This window comes from Meles meles, chromosome 14, assembly GCF_922984935.1.
Source record: "Meles meles chromosome 14, mMelMel3.1 paternal haplotype, whole genome shotgun sequence".
In the NCBI taxonomy this organism is placed as follows: Eukaryota; Metazoa; Chordata; class Mammalia; order Carnivora; family Mustelidae; genus Meles; species Meles meles.
Window position 1 is genome coordinate 22,767,196 of NC_060079.1, and position 19,449 is coordinate 22,786,644.

The window sequence follows — 19,449 nt, forward strand, 5'->3', positions numbered from 1 at the left end:
TATTACTAACTACTATTAATATCTTAAGGCTTTCCAGCCTTCTCCCTGAAATGGAATACATACCATGCCCATATGTGCTTAATGTCATTTTTCAAATTTGAGTTTGTTAAAAATATAATGAAATATATATATATATATACAAGTTCATCCATCAGGGGGGAGAAAAAAACTTTTCTTTAGCCATGTGTTTTAGAGTTTAGAAAATATGGTTACCATATGGGGTCTACTCACTAGTGCTAAAATTTGTCATGTAATAATGGCTTTTGCTCAGGAAACATTCATAGTGAAATACCTACCCATTTCTCCACCTTATATCCACTATGAGAAAATAACAGTCAACATGTCAAATCAGCAAATGAAGCGATGAGAAAATCGTGTCAAGCAGATTTTTAAAAATCTATATGAGCATATTTTAAAAAAAAAAAAGGCAATGAAGATCATGAGAAAAGGAAGTCAGTGTTCCTCATTCTGCTGCTACTAGAGCAACAACCCACAATACACCAAGCTACAAGGGCACAGGCTCATTTCACGCCCACACTGTTCCAGAGTGGGCACTTGCTCCATTGTGTACCTTACATCTCATCTGACACTTTGTCCTTCCCTCCCCGTCCCCAGGCTGCAGCAGCTATTGCCATAAGCTGCAACATGAACCCTCTTGTGGTCATAATACCCCAGTGAACAGCTGACCACCATGGCTGGACCAGTAAGTCCGTCCCCAAGGAACTATGGAACTAAGACTAGAAGTCTGACATCGGTCTCCCTGCTTCCTTACAGTAGAACATGTACAATTTCGGGAGCAGATGGCAGCCATGTTCTGCCATGTAGACTAAGTAAGAAAGAGAAAGCCAGTGTGAGCAAGAGAGAAGAATGAAGCTGGTTTCTGCTCCCCGTACTAAGAGACTGTGCCATTATCTATCACTAGAAGACAACTGGTTTCCAGATTCCTTCACTCAAGGTGAACTCCCACACAACACGAACCTCTGCTGCTCCAATTTTGCATACTCTGTTCTAAGTTCTGAGCTAGAGGCCTTGAAAAAACACGGTGCTGAGGATCTCAGGGCAGGAGATAAGTAAATAGATAAATAAATAATTTTAATGCATGAAAGGAGGTGTTTTACTAAACACATGAAGACAGTGCTGAGGGAATGCAGCTAGCTATCAGGAGATCAGGAGGAGGAGGCTGAGGTCACATGCAAGGGCTGTTAATCCCCAGAGTAGTTCTGTAAGTGAAGTTTACAGCGCAAAAGCTGAAATGCCCAGAGAGATCCCTATCAGGCCACATATCAGACAGAGCATGCGCAAATCCTATCGGCTTTCCTCTCACAAAATCATAAAACCCACAAGTAGGAAAGAGCTTAACGTTTCTCAGTAGAGACTTCTGAGTTTTACACATGCATGTACTATCACTTTAAAAACAAGTTTAATTATTTTTTTAAATGTAACTGCTAGTATCTAGCTGTTTTTAACCTGCTATTTTTCATTCAAATATTCAGAACTTCAGTTCTGGTAGGATTAATTAGTACCCATGGGAAATGAACTACCAAATAAGCTTTCTTTTTCTAACTTAAAAAACAAACAAACAAACAAAAACCTTGTTTCTTACATACTATGATTATTTAATTCTCTCAAATTGCGGCAATCTCCCAGCTAAATTACATTTCAAATAACTAAATGTTTCACCATTTTGATCCCAATCTCTCTGCAAATCCATCCAGGATTTGTCACCAGCTTTAACCTCACTTTTCCACATAATATGGGCATGGACTACAAGGCAAGAAAAGCAACAAAGAGACCAATTTTCTAGGTAAAAGTTTTGTAAAAGTAGAAATAAGCAACGCTGGGCCCTGAAAATATTGATGACAACATACTCGAAAGGACAAACTTAATATTGAGCTATATAAAAACTGTCCAATGCTTTAAGCTTTCAAGCTCAAGTTCAGTCCTTCAGGCTCAAGAACAGAACTTTTCAGTAACTATTTAGTGGTAAAACATCAACAAGGGCCTATGTCAAAATATAAATATGTCAGTTATAGTCAAACATACAAAAGGACATCCTGGTTCCAATGAACCACTGGAAGCTACCCGGAGTAATCTCAAAAAATTAACCTTTTGGGGGCACTTAGGTCATGATCTCAGGATCATAAGATAGAGCCCTGCATTGGGCTCTGTGCTAGAGGTGTGGCGTCTCTTTGAGATTCTCTCTCCCTCTCCCCTTATGCACCCTCCACTCATTCTCTCTCTCTAAAAAGAATAAAATTAAAAAATAAATTTAAAAAATAAATTAACTTTTTGTTAATAAGTTGTTAACTTATTAACTTATGATAAGTTGTTAACTTATCAACAAATCAACAACGTAAGAGTGTGAATGGATCTTCTGGGTTCAATGATACTGATATATACCTCCAGATGGATGCAACCCTTGAAGATTCATTTAGTAATTTTAAATTATTTAAGAGTAGAGTAGAATAGCAAAGTAGCAGGACACAAGGTTAATACACAAAAGTCAACTGCTTTATTATATCAATGAACAATTGGAATCTGAAATTAAAAACACAGTACCACTGATAGCAGTATTCCCAAAAATGAAATACTTAGGTATAAATCTAGCAAAATATGTACAAGATCTGTATGAGGAAAACTACAAAATTCTGATGAATGAAATCAAAGAATAACTAAATAAATGAGGAGATCTTCCATCTTCATGGATAGGAAGACCCAATATTGTAAAGATATCATCAGTTCTTCCCAACTTGATGTGTATTTTCAGTGCAAACCCAATCAAAATCCAAGCAAATCATTTTAAGGATATTAATAAACTGATTCTAACGTGTGAGGAGAAGCAAAGGACCCAGAATAGCCAACACCCTACTGAAAGAAAGAACACAGAGGATTAACGCTACCAGACTTCAGGACTTACTATCAAGCTACAGCAGTGAAGACAATGTGGTATGGGTGAAAGAACAGACAAATGAATCAATGTAACTGAACAGAGAACCCAGACACAGTCCTCCCCCCATAAATAACACACGTGATCTTCAAAAAGGAGCAAAGACAATACAATGGAGCAAAGACAGTCCCTTTAACAAATGGGCTTGAAAGACTGGCATCCACTTGCAAAAAATGAATTTAGGGAGACCTTTACACCCTTTATAAAAATTAACTCTAAATGGATCACAGACCTAAACATAAAATGCAAAATTAATATAAAACTCTGTTCTGACAGTCCCAAACCTACTGATGGTAACACCCTCGGTTAGGAATATCTGAAGCACACGCTATCACTCGGAGTGAGCGCCACAGACACTTTCCCTACTATAGCCACTACTTTGGGCTGGGCCATTTCTTGGGTTCTAAGCTCAATCACAAAATGCAGTTCACCAAGAAACCACTACAGAAATTTGAGGAACCAGATTTACTACTCATAAGTTCTGGATAGTACACAGCACTCCAGAGGGTCACAGAGCAAGGTCACAAGTAGAAAAAGAGTGAGAGAATGGACCCAGGGCTCTGCCTTTACTAGGGTCCAAGGGTGGTGTTGGTGGTTTCACAGGTTCACTCTGTACTGGCTAAATTAAAACATGAGAACAAAAATTAGGGCACTGAAAGGGAAAAGTGGGGTCTCTCAAGCAGTCACTTACCTAGGTTACCCAGAGCTTTCTGAAACAAGGACCTTCCTGTGCGGGAATGGCCTAGTTCCTTATCTGGGTGTCTTATCAGAAGCTGTGTCATACAACCAGCAACACGTTTTTCAAGATGGATGCCTTTTGAAGTGAATGCCTCCACAACCAAAATGTCAGGAACTTATACTACAAACTCCTAGAAGAGGAAGTAAAAGAAATTCTAGATGACCCTGGACACGGTGATCATCTTTTTAGGTACAACATCAAAGACACAATCCATGATAGAAATAATTGATAAGGGCACCTGCGTGGTTCAGTTGGTTAAGAGTCTGCCTTCGGTTCAGGTCACGATCCCAGAGCCCTGGAATTGAGCCTCCCATCAGGCTCCCTGCTTAGTGGAGAGTTTGCTTCTCCCTCTGTCCCCTCCCCTGCTCATGTTTGCTCACTCTCTCTCTCTGAAATAAATAAATAAGATCTTAAAAAAAAAAAAAAGAACTGATAAACTGTATTTCTTTAAATCTAAAATTTCTGCTCAGTGAACACAATATCAAGACAATGAGAAGATAAGCCAGAGACTGGGAGAAAACATTTACCAAAAAAAAAAAAAAAAAATCAAAAAAGGATTATTATCCAAAATATACAAAGAACTTTCAAAACTCAACAATAAGAAAACAAACCATTCAAGTTAAGACAAACAAACAAACAACAACAACAAAAAAAAACCTGGGTCAAAGACCTTAATAGACACCTCACCAAAGAAAACCTACAGATGGCAAATAAGCACATGAAAAGAGATTCCACCTCCTGTGTCACTGAAATGCAAATGAAAATAACAATGAGGTATCAGTACCTGTTTATCAGAATGGCCAAAATCCAGAACACTAATACCATCAAATCCTCAGTGCTGGAGGGAATGCAAGATGGGACAGCCACCCTGGAAGACAGTTTGGCAGGTTTTTGTAAAACTAAACATACTTGTGCCATACGATTCACCACCAATTGTACTCCTTGGTATTTACCCAAAGGAGCTGGGAACATGCCCACACAAAAACCTGCACAGGAATGTTTACAGCAGTTGTACTGATAAATGCCAAAGCTTGGAAGCAACCAAGATGTCCTTCAGGAGGTGAATGGATAAATTGTGCTACATCCAGACAATGGACTATTATTCGCTGCTAAAAAGGAATGAGCCATTAAGACATGAAAAGACATGGAGGAAACATAAATGTATATTACTAAATGAAAGAAGGCAATCTAGAAAAAGCAAAACCGTGGACAATAAAATAAAAGATCAGTGCTCGGGGGCAGTGGGGGAAACAGGATGAGGAGGCAGAGCACAGAGGATATTTAGAGCAGTGAAAGTACTGTTTGGTACTATAATGATGGTATGTCATTATACATTTGTCCATAAAATATACAACATCAAGGGTGAGTTCCAGGTAACCAATGGACTTTGGATGACAACGATGTGTCAGCACAGTTCATCCTTGGTAAAAATGTACCATTCTGGTAAGTGATTTTGATAATGGGGAGCCTATACATGGGGGGGGGGGGCATTTTTGAAAAGAAAACAAAGAGTAAAACCAGAGAGGTGGGGTAAAGATCATACCAGAGAAAAAGGACAACCCACACATACATACCTACAGGGAACCCACACATCTCTCTGGAGCCTTAAGACTCCTTGCCTGGGCCTCTTCCTCTCCCCATACTACTGTGAACCTTTTCAGATTAAGTGAACTTTTTTTTTTCTCAGCTTTTTTCCTACTCTGTTCAGATAATGCTCAAAGATCTACACTGTGTACATCTGATACCCAGAAACTTCCCACAGTGCAACCAAATTCCAAACCAATTTAATCCGTCCAAAAGGCCTATTAATTCAGCTGACTACTATGTTTAAGCATAACTAGCCTAATTCAGTCTTACCTTCTGGAGAAAAATTACACATTCTTCAAAACTGTTTACCATCTGAGCTTTGAAATATAAAGAGAACTTATTAAGCCATTCAAACATAAATTCAAAAATCAGAATATAATAAATAGCCATTCCCAACACCCCTTCTCCCACAAACAAAATCAACCTCTAACATATCAGACAAGGCCAGAAATGCCAATGAGCACTAAAACAGATTACTATAATTCTAACAGCACACAAAGATTCTCTTCTACAGAATGGAACTGATTCCAGAAAAATATTAATCCAGATCAACAAAATAATAGGCAATGTCGTAATTTTACAGGTTTTTTTACATTAGAATTTAAATGAATTTAAAATATTACATCCATCTGCTTTGAAAAACAAAGAAAAGAAATAAAGAAAATACAAAACTCTCCAAATTCAAATAATTATATACATTTGGGGCGCCCAGGTGGCTCCATCAGTTAAGTGTCCAACTCTTGGTTTCAGCTCAGATTATGATCTTGGGGATTGAGAGCGACCCCTGAGTTGGGCTCTCAGTTGGGATTCTCTCTCCCTCTCCCTCTGTCCCTTCCCCTGCTGTCTCTCTCTCTCACACACACATACACACACACACACACTCTCTCTCTCTCTCTCTCTCAAAAAAACAAACAAACAAACAAAAGAATATATTTATGTTTTGTATTTAGAGCCACAGTCCTTAACATCTGTATAGGACCTGACAATATGTGAATTATTTTCACATACATTATGCAAAACTATGAAAAAATCAATTCAGGGACCCCTGGGTGTCTCAGTCAGCTAAGCGTCTGCCTTGGGCTCAGGTCATGATCCCTGGGTCCTGGGATGGAGCCCTGCATCTGGCTCCCTGCTCAGTGGGGAGACTGCTTCTCCCTCTGCCCCTCCCCCCGTCCATCCTGGCTTGTTCTCATGCTCTCTCTCTCTCATAAATAAAATCTTCTAAAAAATTAAATAAATAAAACATATTAGAAAAACAGTCCGCAGGAAGGAAGGCAAAGCCTAACATCCCCATAGGAATGGCTAGATGCAGCACTTCAGAGCACAGCCTCACTGAACCCCCAGAATAATCCCACGGGGTAGGTATTCTTTTAATTCCCATTTGACAGCTGCAAAGATCATCATACCACTGGCAGAGGGCAACAGTAAGCATCAAACCCAACTCTCCCTGACTTGAGCCCCAGGCTCCAACATTGCTACAAAGCCTCTGGAGAGGGGATAAGAAGGGATAAATGCCCAGCCTAATTCACCTATACCTGCCTTTATTTTATATATTTACTGTGTATAACATGAGGCTGGCTTATAAAAGCTGCCTTAATGTTTAACATATGTGCTTCCTCCTTCCAACCCCTACCTAATTTTTTAGAAAGATGGGCTTTCTGGATATCTTCCATTTCTTCTACTTCTTCTAAATACCCAAGAAACTCAAACTACTGGCAACACACAAGGGAAAGTGCTGCCTTTCAGACTCAGAGGAAGACAGGAAAGGCGCATCTCCTATACAGTTTCCCCACAGGTAGGCAGCAGGGTGTCCCTCTCATGGCCTTGCCCAAATGACCTTAGCCAGAAGTTGTCCATAGGAAGGGATGGCACAGCCATATCTCCCCATCTGTCAAGAGAGGCCAGCAATCTGGACTTTTATGTGAAAGGACTTTTATGTGAAATCCAGATTTTTAGAACTTGGATACTAATTCAAACTTCCAGAAACACTGCATAGGGTCAACATGTGCCTAAGGGTGAACTCCACCCACCAGCTGTGGGCTTGTGATGCCCAGGCTTCCAGTGGAGAGTAGCTCAGACATACACCCCTATCTTAAAATATTCCCCATGGAATACATGGAAGATACAGCCCTTGACCTCCAAGAAACAAGTGGGGACAATGGACACATCATTTCAGGACAATGACAAATGGAAAGGGGAAGAGGTCTGTGAAGGAGAACACAGCAGCCAGCAGCCACATCTATCTCCTGACCACTGGCTTTCAGGGGGCAAATCTGGGAAGTGGCAGTATAAAAATCCAAGCAACATTACACTTCTGTATCTAGAGAAGAGAAACAAGGGCTCCAAACCATATGAACACACACAAACAAAAATTCAATAGCCCTGCCTTTGTGTATCCAAGGTGACTCTTTTTTTTTTTTTTTAAAGATTTATTTATTTGACAGATAGAGATTACAAGTAGGCAGAGAGGCAGGCAGAGAGAGAGGAGGAAGCAGGCTCCCCGCTAAGCAGAGAGCCTGATGCGGGGCTCGATCCCAGGACCCTGGGATCATGACCTGAGCTGAAGGCAGAGGCTTTAACCCGCTGAGCCACCCAGGCGCCCCCCAAGGTGACTCTTAAAATAGTCAAGCCTTAATGGAACTATAGCAACAGGAAAAGCTTACCTACTTAGAGGCACGGTGGTATCATAAGAAATAAACTCCCCTCTACTCAGCACCATCTATGCTCCCAGTACAAAGCCAAGTGCTGCAGGAATGTCGGCTCATCTCAATCTCACAACAACTACAGGAGGACCCATTATGCCCAATTTACAGATGTGGAAACTGAAACTCTGAAGTCCCAAAGTTTGGGAAAGAGCCAATCATCTGGAGCCAAATGATGCCTATCCTATTAAAAACTCGCCAACCTGGCCAGAGAGACTCAGGCTATTATCAGAGACAGATAACAGGATGCCATGAAGAACAACTCATTAGTTACAGTAATTGAAAGTATAGAACCAATATTTTTTCTAAGATTTTATTTATTTATCTATTTGACAGAGAGAGAGAGGTCACAAGTAGGCAGAGAGGCAGGCAGAGAGAGAGGGGGAAGCAGGCTCCCCACCGAGCACAGAGCCCAATGTGGGACTTGATCCCAGGACCCTGAGATCATGACCTGAACCGAAAGCAGAGGCCCAACCCACTGAGCCACCCAGGCACCCCAGTATAGAACCAGTATTAAAAGAAACCCACAGAAGGCCCTGTTGATTATGAAATTTAATTTTGCGATAAAGGCAGTTTCACAAATACATACAAAAGAAAGCATAAGGACTATTCAGTAAATGAAGTCGAAATAATCAACAGCAAATTTCAGAAATACCCTTTACACTCCCCAGTTTATACCATCCAACAAAATACATTCGAAATGAATCAAGAAGTTACTTTTCCACCAAATTATATAACCATGATAAACAAAATATGCATATGCAACGACTCCCTGGGGAAAGAAAATTACTTCCCAAAATTAGGAAAGATAGAAGAAACTTCACTAACAAGAAAGCACAGATGGTTCAATTAAAAAGTAAATGTTTTCTGTGTGAAAAATAAACAGAGGATAAGGCATATATCTGGATATACAATAGACAAAAGGTTAATATCCTTACTATATCTACGGAATACACACACAAGAAATTGTGCAGAAGAACCAGGAGCCATCAATGGGGAAACAAAGGACAGGCACAGACAATTCACAAAAAGGAAATATAACAAGTAAAGAAATAAATAAAAAAATATCCAGGGGCGCCTGGGTGGCTCAGTCGAGCAGGCATCTGACTCCCGGTTTCAGCTTGGGTGGTGATCTCAGGGTCATGAGATCAAGCCCCTTGTCAGGCTCTACACTCAGCACCGAGCCTGCTTGAGATTCTTTCTCCCCCTTTCCCTCCCCCTCTGCCCATCTCCCACACTCTCTCTCTAAAACAAATAAATACATAAAATCTTTAAAAAAAATATTCATGAGCCATCCAAAACATACAAATTAACATCAACGAAGCAAGGGCCAAGAGACCAGTGGGGACAACAGAAGCCTGCAAAGGAGAACACTATGGACAGCAGCCACACACATCTCCTGGCCACTGGCTGTCACGGGGCAGGTCTGCTGGGATACGACACACTGACAGAATAGAATGCCAGAGTAATGCCACCCTTACAGAAGAAACTATCACGTAAACTATAAAAAAGATTTTTAAAATGATAATATCCGTGGCTGGTCAGATGTGGCCAAGCTAATATTCCAATATTATACACTAATATCATAAAGTGGCACAAATATTTTGGAAAGCAATATTGCAAAATTTTTCTAATTTTTCCTTAAAAAAAAAAATCCAAAAATATGGGGGGAAAATAGCTATATGCCTGCCTAACAGTTTTCATCCTAACATTTAGATTATCAGTACCTTGAGAACAGGGTGTCCTGCTCACCAAGGGCCAAGTACATACAGTATAAGTCTTACATAAATACAAGTGCAAATGAAGGAAAAGAAAAATATACAGCCACTGAAGATGATGGCTAAAGACAACATAGCAGGTGGCACAATTTTAAGCGGCGGCAAGAATAAAAAAGTATGTGATTACAGTCCTATTTTTGAAAGCTGCATTAGCAAAACTTCTGGAAGGAAATACATATAAAACACTAACAGTCATTGTGTTATGAGGTTTATGGTGATCATTTTTTATTATGGTTATATTATCTTTATTTAAAATGTAAACATTCTCCAGAGGGATTGTTATGGTTATTTAAAACACAAATTGATCCTCAGAAATTGACGAAAAGATAAAAAAAAAAAATGCAGTAACAGGGCTCCTGGCTGGCTTGGTCGGTAGAGCATAGATCAAGACAACTTGTCTCGGGAGTTGGGAGTCTAAGACCCACGTTGAGTTTAGAAACCGCTTAAAAAAATAACTTTTAGGGGCGCTTGGGTGGCTCAGTGGGTTAAGCCGCTGCCTTCGGCTCGGGTCATGATCTCAGGGTCCTGGGATCGAGTCCCGTGTCGGGCTCTCTGCTCAGCGGAGAGCCTGCTTCCCTTGCTCTCTCTCTGCTTGCCTCTCTTGTGATTTCTGTCAAATAAATAAAATCTTTTAAAAATAATAATAATAACTTTTAGACCTTCCACCATATGAGGACACCGCAAGAAGGTACCAACTGTGAGGCAGAAGGAGGGATTTCATCTGACCGCTCTAATGGCTTGACCTGGGACTTTCCAGCCTCCACCACTGGTCATGCATCCTTAGATCTTCTAATTCCTGAGATGGACAAGGCCAGGATAGGCATTTACCACAGTCTGGATCCACCAGCCTGAAGGTGATGCCCATTCTGCCTTAGGCAAATGACAGGGGTATCTCTCCCTGATAACAAAGCTGCACAGCAAGTCAAATTATACCTAGAAGGAAGGGGGGTGTCAGTGGGATGACTCCCACGTGCAGACGCTGAAATAGCCTGATGGAGAGACGACCCCCTGTACAGACTGGACACTCTAGTTATCCTCTACTTCCAAGTCTAGAGACACACCACCCATGTCTGCTTCTCAGACTCTGCTTTATGTTCCCATTACTGTCACACCAACGGCACCCCACGACTTGTCTTTCACATGTCCATTCGATCAGTCATTAACAGTTGGTGGTGGCGATGTGGGTGGTTGTATGTCGGGGGGAGGGGAGAGAAGGGGAGGTGATGTTACCAATATTGTTCATGGAAGGGGCGCCTGCGTGGCTCAGTCAGTTAAGCGTCTGACTCTTGGTTTCTGCTCAGGTGATGATCTCAGGGTTGTGAGATGGAGCCCTGTGTCAGGCTCTTTGCTCAGCAGGGAGTCTGCTTGAGATTTTTCTCTCTCCTCTCCCTTTGCCCGCTCCCCACTCTTTCTCTCTCAAATAAATAAATAAATCTTTTAAAAAAAAATTTTTTTTAAAGTAACAACAAATGGAAAAAGCACAGAATCCCCAAACAGCTCCACATTATAGGCAAAAAGCTAAAAGACCAGCTAAAGAGAAAAGCACAGGGAGGTGAGCTGCTGACATTCAGAATTTGGATGAGAAGCACCATCTCTGAGTCCTAAAACTCAGGAATAAATGAACACATCACAGGAAGCCAAAATACAGCCACTTACAGCTGCTCAGTCTGCTGTGCTGCTGGTGTTCTCTGAGCTTCTGGCTCTGGGCGCGAAGGGTTCAGGACTCTGAGACAAGGTCAGTGCTCTGGTCTCTGGAAATTCAGAAAGGCAGGGCAGGCCAGGGGCGGAAAAGGCTGGGGGGCAAGAGCAGGCAGTGAAGGTCCCTAAGGGGAACTGTATTCCCACCTTCCAGAAAAACCAAAACTTTCTCTAAAGCTCTGCCTTTCAACCTGCTGTTCTCAACTCTGGCTCATGAAATCAGCTGAATGAGTCACAACCATGCAGACGACAACGGAACAGATGCATGCATGTCACATTTAAAGGACACCGTTTTACAGAACTTTGGTTATATACGTGCGTATGTGTGAGAGTCTACAGTTTGGGGTCGCACAGCTAAATATATTTCTTACTATGTTATGTGGTCAAAAGGTGTCAAAGGCATTACTCTAGACCACTCAGTCCCTGACAAGGGGACCAGCAAACCACCCAGAGCTAAGCTATTCAGTTATTTGAAACCAAAGGATTCATCCAGAAGTAGGAATGCAGTGAATCCAGTTCAACTGAGTATTCAGCACCAATACAAAACAAACGCCTCTTTAATACTTCATCCAGGAAGAAATAAGCGCTGCCCTCCAAAGGCTCCAGAAAGTATCATTTTAGAACTGCCTCACATAGTACGGGCCACTTTTTCCACTCTCCACACCTCCCTCGGCTCAAGGTTTGCTTGAGGGTGATGTGGCTGCAGACAGTTTATGCCTGTCTAGTCACAGAGCTGCCAGAGTCACAGCTCAGAAACCCTACACGGTCCTTGGCCAGATGGAAGAAACTGAGGCTTCGAGTGATGAAATGCCCTAGGCAGTGCCCAAGGTCAATGCTGGGAACAGTTGAGATCAGATTCCCAGGCCCAGTTCTCCTCCAAGAATCTTTAAATTAGAGGCACATGAGAGCACAAAGCAGCCAACCCTGCCAAGAGACCAGCAGATGACTTTGTTTTCTTTTTTTGGTCTCATTTGCTAGTTTCTTACACCTCTGAATTTTTTTTTTAATTCTTTTTTTTTTAAAGTAGGCTCCATGCCTAAAACGGAGCTTGAACTCACAACCCAGAGATTAAGATCTGAGCTGAGATCAAGAGTCAGATGCTTAACCGACTAAGCCACCCAGGTGCCCCTGCATTAATTTTTACTGATGACTAAATGCAATGTTTGGATGAGGAGGCCCCCTGCCCTTTAAAAAAAAAAAAAAAAGTAATGAAACTGCCTGAAGGTGCACAAGCAAAGTTATTTTTTGTGTTGGGAAATTTTTAGGTTAACTGTGGCATCTCCTTGGAAGATCTATCGAAATAAAAATTCCTTCTATTGTGATACTGCAGTTGAGAAGAAAAGCTTGGCTTGAGGCCACTTCCTTTTCAGATAAGTATATATTGTATATAATCGAGATTATGCTACAGATACCAACAGCTCACTACTTGAAACAATCTTTAATCACTTTACTTATTGATTTATTTATTATTATTTATTTATTTATTATTTATTATTTATTTAATCAATTTACTTATTGATTTCTAGATGCCACTGTGCTTTAATTTCCCCCAAACTGTTAACTTTTTCATGGCCTCAAGATGTTTCTCAGTGACAAATAGAAAGTGTTTCCCTCTCAAAGCCAAATTCAACGTGAAAACTGAGACAGGGAAAGACGCTATACGAGGAAAAGTAGTATTTCCTTTTTAACAGTTTTGATTTGGTTTGCTTGGAACAGATCAGCCCTCTAAAGCCTCCTCATCCAGCTACTAACATCCTATGATTTTTACTTATTTTTCTTTTTCAAAGTAAGTTTAGTTAACACATGAGGTATAAGATTGTTGGTCAGGATTTCACAATCCAAGAATCACTCATTTTCAGAGGGTCCGAATTTTCCATTGTCCTGCAGATGAATGTACCCTGATTAAGATCTCTGAGGTCCTGGACAGAATCTGGTATAAGTGCATACATTAAGTAGGAAATTCAGAACCATCAGGAGCTCTGGGGTCACTGGGAGCTAAGCCTCCTCCAGTAAGCCTCCTTAAACAAGCTTTCCCATAGTGATCTTTTCTTAAAAAGTCAATCTGTATTCTGACCTTTAGAGACATAGAGGCAGCCTGTTTCCAGACAGATTTGCTGGCATTAAGACTGCCTCATGCTCTGAATTCAGTATCAAGGTCTAATTTTCAACAATCACATGGAGTAAATTCCCATTTGGGGCCCTTGAAACCAGCAATTATTACCACCTAGTGAAGAGTCTCAAGTGCATAGTTGAAAGTTTATTAATTTTATGCCATTAAATAGACAAATGACACACTCAAAAATGTATTTAGATGGGTTCTAATTTTGTCCCCTTTAATGACCTCATATCATCACTCTTAAGAACTCAACATTCAGAACTTGCACTGTGGGAAACCTCTGATTTGCATTTTCCAAATATTTCTTGGATGCAAGTATTATAAAATACATGGCATCAAACTACCAGGAACTCAGCTGAACTGAGCCAAGGTCTAAGTATTAGTGAAACAATGGTTTCAGCCAGAGAACTGAGATAGTGCAATTTCACAATGATAAGAACCAATGGTAAATCAACCAAGAGCACGAGGATTTATAAAACGAAATGAAATTTTAACATATCTTTTCAAGAAATAGTCAAGTAGTGGTAACCACTTAGAATCAGGTAGTTCAGAATGAAAAAACAGAAACAAAACAAACAAAACAAAAAACACCTTAGAGATTAAAAGAAAAAAAAAAATCCAACCCTTCTCTTGTCCCAGTCCCTTCCTAACCCCATCCCCTGCTGTATACTGTGATCCTGGCTGAAAGCAAACTACTAAGTTTTTCTCAGGCTCAACTCAAGTATCTTTGTTCCAGAAAACTCACCACTTCCTCAAGCCCAATTCATTCCAAACTGGTGATTGATCAGCCATTGCATAACTCATTCAATGAATATATACCGCCTTGTGCTAGGCACTAGGAATCAGATCTCCTCATTGGTAGATAAAAATCTGACTCTTTTACCATGGGAGGGGGGAGGGGTTCTGTCTGCCCCTAAGGATCACAGGGAACACTACGTTGCATAAATTGGTCCTGAACAAAATTAGAATATAAGATGGTCATCCCCCCACACTCCCTTCTCCATTACACTCATCCCCAACAGTGCCTCCCCCACCCACCCATCAGAATCTCCGCCCCAATACCCCACCACCACAGCCTTGGATCTTTTTATCCAGAAAAGAATTTCAAATTCTTGTGCCCAGAGGTTTTAGAAAGTTCCACTCATAGTCACTTCTCTGGAGACACTTATTTTCCAGATTCCTCAAATCACTCAGAACTGAGTTCTGAATTCAAGCTAACTGGCTGCTGAATCTATACTCTTAATCAGTCCATTTTAGTGCTTCTCCGTGAATGGGAGTTTTCTCTTCCTCCTCTACCTACAATGCTCTTTCCTTTACCCTCACTTTTCCACATGAACTCCTCCTGCAAGATCCATCTGTAGGAGCACTCCTTTCCTCTAACCACCACAAGCGAGGTTCTTCAGTAACCCCAGACGACGATGTTTGTACCTGTCTTCCGCACATCTCTTTATACTGAGATAAAAACGGAGCCCCCCCCCCCGCCTTTACCCACTGCAAAGGTACAGACAAGAACTTCCTTTAACTGCCCACTAGTAACTACCCAGAGTTACTAAAACTCTCTGTATGAATGCCAAGACTGTTGATTTGTGTTAAAATATGAATATAAAGAATATATAAATGTAGACGTCTAGATGGGGCTAGGTCCCACCTAGAGAGAGGTCTCTCCTGGCCTTCATCACTGGAGAAGAAGCCATCACAGGACAAGGAAGCTCCCAGGAAGCTACAGACTAGATGTCAGTGTCAACTATAATCAAGCTAAGCAAGGAATGATAAGATGGCATCCACTCAGAAAAGACAGTCCACAAGGCAGTTGGAACATGAGGAACCCAAAGTACCAAAGGTAGGTGTGTCTCCTGGAGACAGAATCCAGAATCCAACTATATGCAAATCAAAGACACAGAAATGGCCAGGCAGTTCCCAAAACTGGGAACTGATATCACCAGAAATCTAATCTTTGAAATCAGATTGTTTTTTAATATTTCTTATGTTCCCTTATATTTCCTTCCTTGGTCTCTAGTAAAGTTCCAGGCTGTCATAACTGCGCTAAGGGAAACTGAGGATGAGGGTTTTTATGGACTCTTTGGCCTGAAGATTAGAATGTTATCAACCCACTACTGACAGCAGCAGTAGGATGAAAATGGCAATCCAAGTGAAAGAATCCCCCAAGAGACGATAAAATGTAGGGGACAATAAGGGCTGCAGAATCTGGCCACTCTTCCCTCTCCAAAAATTCTCTTTTCAATACTAAATCTTAGAGGTTGTGGTTTTGTTTTATTATCTTCTAAAACTTCCCAGCACTAAATTATATCTTGAAAGGATCTTGTCATTTCACCAATGTAATCTACTCAAGTGCTCAGAACACAACAAAAATTTAAACGTTTGTTGATGGAATGAACGAAGCAATGCATGGACTTTCAAAGTTGTAGGGCACCCTGAAGACCACCCAATACAGTCCTTCTCCCACAAGTGCACACATCTGTCCACACAGGGCTTTAATAGGTTGTCATAAAAGTCATTCAATAAATATCAACTAAATACCTACCATAGCTAAGATGCTTCAGGAACAATAACAAAAATATATCAGTCACTGATGCACAGCAAATGCTTGGGGGGCCCACCATGCATCAGGCACTTTGCTAGGCCCTAAAGATATTACAATGAATAAAACACACATAGCACCGTGGAAAATTATAGAGAAGATGAATGGACCCTAAGTATCAATAATACCGTTTAAAATAAAAAATGTTAAGTGTTTTCTAAGGCTAGATAAAGCTATCTGGATTCAGAAATCAAAAAGGGAAACCAGGTTTCCAAAGAACTTCTGGGACACTGCCATACAGGATAGGATGTTATTTGTGATTTAACCTTGGAGTTCAGGAATGAAAACTGTTAGTTTCTAGTTGAAGCAGTTAATGAAAATGGCTTTGTTGAAAATCAAATATTCTATCTTCATATCTTTAGCATTATGTCAAATGGCATAATGATAGATTTTGAAAGAGATCAATTCCCTTTTAATGAAAACCATAATCAAAACTGAGCTCTAAATAACAAAGCTGTTGTCACTTGTGAGTATGGAAACACAGATTTGCCAATTTGAGTATTAGTAAAATATATGTAAAGAATAATTCTGGACTTATGGGCGGACCTTCTTTATTTAACAGTAACTCTATAATAAAATAATTCCTATTATTTACATTGTAAACTAGAAAAGTGAAAATTAAGCTACCATATAGGTAAACGTCACATTTCTTTTGTCCTGTAATCAAATGAGATTTATCTTCCAGTTTCTTTCATATATGCTACTTCAGCTTCTCCAAACACCTTGAAATGCATCCTACTAAAGCTGTTTCCTTCAAGATAAACACACGAAAATGGAAATCAGGAGACTCAGGAGCTAGGCCTGACTTCACCACCTGCTACACGAATTTGGGCAGGTAAATTCTCTTGCCTTAATTTTCTCATCCATGAAACGAAGCAGTTAGAGCAAATAACCTCTAAAATTCCTCTGAACTCTTAAAAAAACAAAACAAAACAAAAAACTCTGAAAACTAACCTCTTCTAAACCATAAACCAAAGCAAAAAGTTTCAAAACTAATATTAACGGAGCTTAAGTTTAACTTTCCCCTTCTTTTACTTGACTTATAAAACTTATTTATCAATTTCCTACAGCAGTTAGGTTGAGCAGTTTCATCTACAGCAGTTATAGACTGAGAAAGTAAAGTCAGTATATCCCTTTAGAAACAATTCTGTAGGGGCACCTGGCTGGCTCAGTGGGTTAAGCCTCTCCCTTCAACTTAGGTCATGATCTGAGGGACCTGGGATGGAGCCCCATATCGGGCTCTCTGCTCAGCCTCTCTCTCTCTCTCTGCCTGCCTCTCTGCCTACTTGTGATCTCTGCCTGTCAAATAAATAAATAAAATCTTAAAAAAAAATTAAACACTCATAAACTACTTTGAATTTCAAAAGGTTTTTAATCCATGTACTCCATTTCGGCAACATATTTCTTCTGTTCGCTGTAGAGTGCTTGCCACTGACCTATGTTTACAATTTCCCCCACTGGATCTAGGAAATGAATCGAGCACATTTTGGCCTTGGCCATTCGTATGGTGGATGATGTAGACAAGCATGGGTGATTAATATACTCATCCTAGTTCTACTGAAGAACCTATCATATAAAGAGACATATCAGGCAAACTTTTGTTAGGCCACACTATATGCAAAGTGCTGAAATGACTATAAAGACAGTAATGAACACGTTGCTACTTTACCCCTGCCTGCAACTGTCCTGGTCACAGAAAAAAAAAAATCTCTACATCAGCATAATTTGAATTTACATTAAGAAACCTAACTAGTGTCTTAAGATAAAAAGCCCCTTCTCATATACCTCCAAAGAGTTGCAATTTTTAGAACACTAGTTGGTATTATTGAAACAATTCCAGATAAACACCATAATTACTATATTCAGGCATCAATCCTATGGAAATCAGCTTCATCGGCTAAATTTCTTCATATTAAATGAATTAAGTTAAAGCGCAAACGCTATTGTCTGAAAAACAAGGGAAATTATTAAAGGCAGAACAACGGGCTCCACTTCTGCAAATTAAGCAAAATTAAGCAAAAAGAAAGGAAGCAAGCGAAGGGAAGGAACTCGAGAGCTATTTGCAGCAGTGGTCCCCTGCAAGTTCTGGGCGCTTCCCCTTCAACTCGAAGAAATAAGAAAAGGAGTGCAAAGAAGAGAAGGCACCTCTCCTTTCAGTCAGGAGCCCAAAGTTCCACTCTTCTCACAACTTGGAATATTCGTTGAATTCAGTGTAAGAAGGAGATCTGGATTCCGTGGGACTGACTGGGAGAAGGGAGTGGCATTTACTTTCTGTCTGGAGCCCTAAGAACTGTACCAGAGCATTCAAAAACCCTTAGTTATCTAGCAAGGGCTCTCGGAGCATCCTTCCCACGCACACACCTGCAGGACTGGGCGGCCCCACCCTCTTCCCCTTCGGTCCTTAGGGCTTGACCAAGGTCCAGTGGCCCGCGCACCGTTAGTCTAAGAGCCACCCTGGCACAGCCAGCGCCACCCGCCCCGGGCAAGGCCAGAGCGCACGCCGCCGTCTGGTCTCCGCTTCCCAGAGCCACGCAGTGGCGGCAGAGCGCAGCTGGACACCAGCACCATCAGGATGCGCATTATAATTAAAAACTTGGGGGAGTCGTCTACACTCGCGCCTACGTGGAGGCACAGCCCGGAACCCGGGTTCCGGGACCGCCGGCCCGTCCCGCCCCTCCTCGCGGCCGAGGGGCGGCGGTCCGTACCTGTCCTCCGAGACGCTGATGACGCCCTCCTCCTTGGGCACGATCACGGCCATATTCACCACCTCCTGGGACCCCTCGACCCGCTGCAGCAGGATGGGCTTGCGGGTCAGCGGCTTGGGCTGGATCTCCGCCGCCATCGGGAGGAGGGGGCGCGCCGGGGTCGCTGCCGACAACCGCGCCGCGGGGCCGGGCTGAGGAGACTGCTCGGGTACAGGTACAAGCGAAGACAGGGACTCTGGGTGACCGGAGCGGGACGCCGAGGACCCGCGATCATAGCCTGGCCGCCGCTCCGGGAACGACTCCGCGCTCCCGGCTTGGGGCACCGAAACCGCCAGGACCTGGGCTGCAAGCCGGCGCCAGCACCGGAGGAGGGGGCGGAGAGTTGGGGGGCGGAGCCGATGGGGGCGGGGCCTGGCCCAGGGGGTGGCCGCTGGTGGGCGCGAGGGCGGCGGCACTTCCGGAAGAGTAGTGGAGTTGGAGAGGAAACCTGAAGGAGGCGGGGCGCTGGCGGCCCAATGCGCGTGCGTCAGCTCACTGCCGCGTTTCCACTCCGCCCCTTTGTGATTCCCGACGCCCAG

General features: G+C 41.9%; 1 protein-coding gene across 1 annotated transcript in view; it reads right to left on the minus strand.

Moving 5' to 3' along the window:
* The window catches only part of WDFY2 (WD repeat and FYVE domain containing 2), a 180,506-nt gene extending 161,263 nt beyond the window's left edge, over nucleotides 1-19,243 (minus strand). The window contains exon 1 of the mRNA XM_045978127.1: nucleotides 18,872-19,243. Within this exon, the coding sequence (XP_045834083.1) occupies nucleotides 18,872-19,008 (137 nt within the window). The 5' untranslated portion in view covers nucleotides 19,009-19,243. The remainder of the gene's footprint in view (nucleotides 1-18,871) is intronic.
* Between the last annotated feature and the right edge of the window lie 206 nt (nucleotides 19,244-19,449).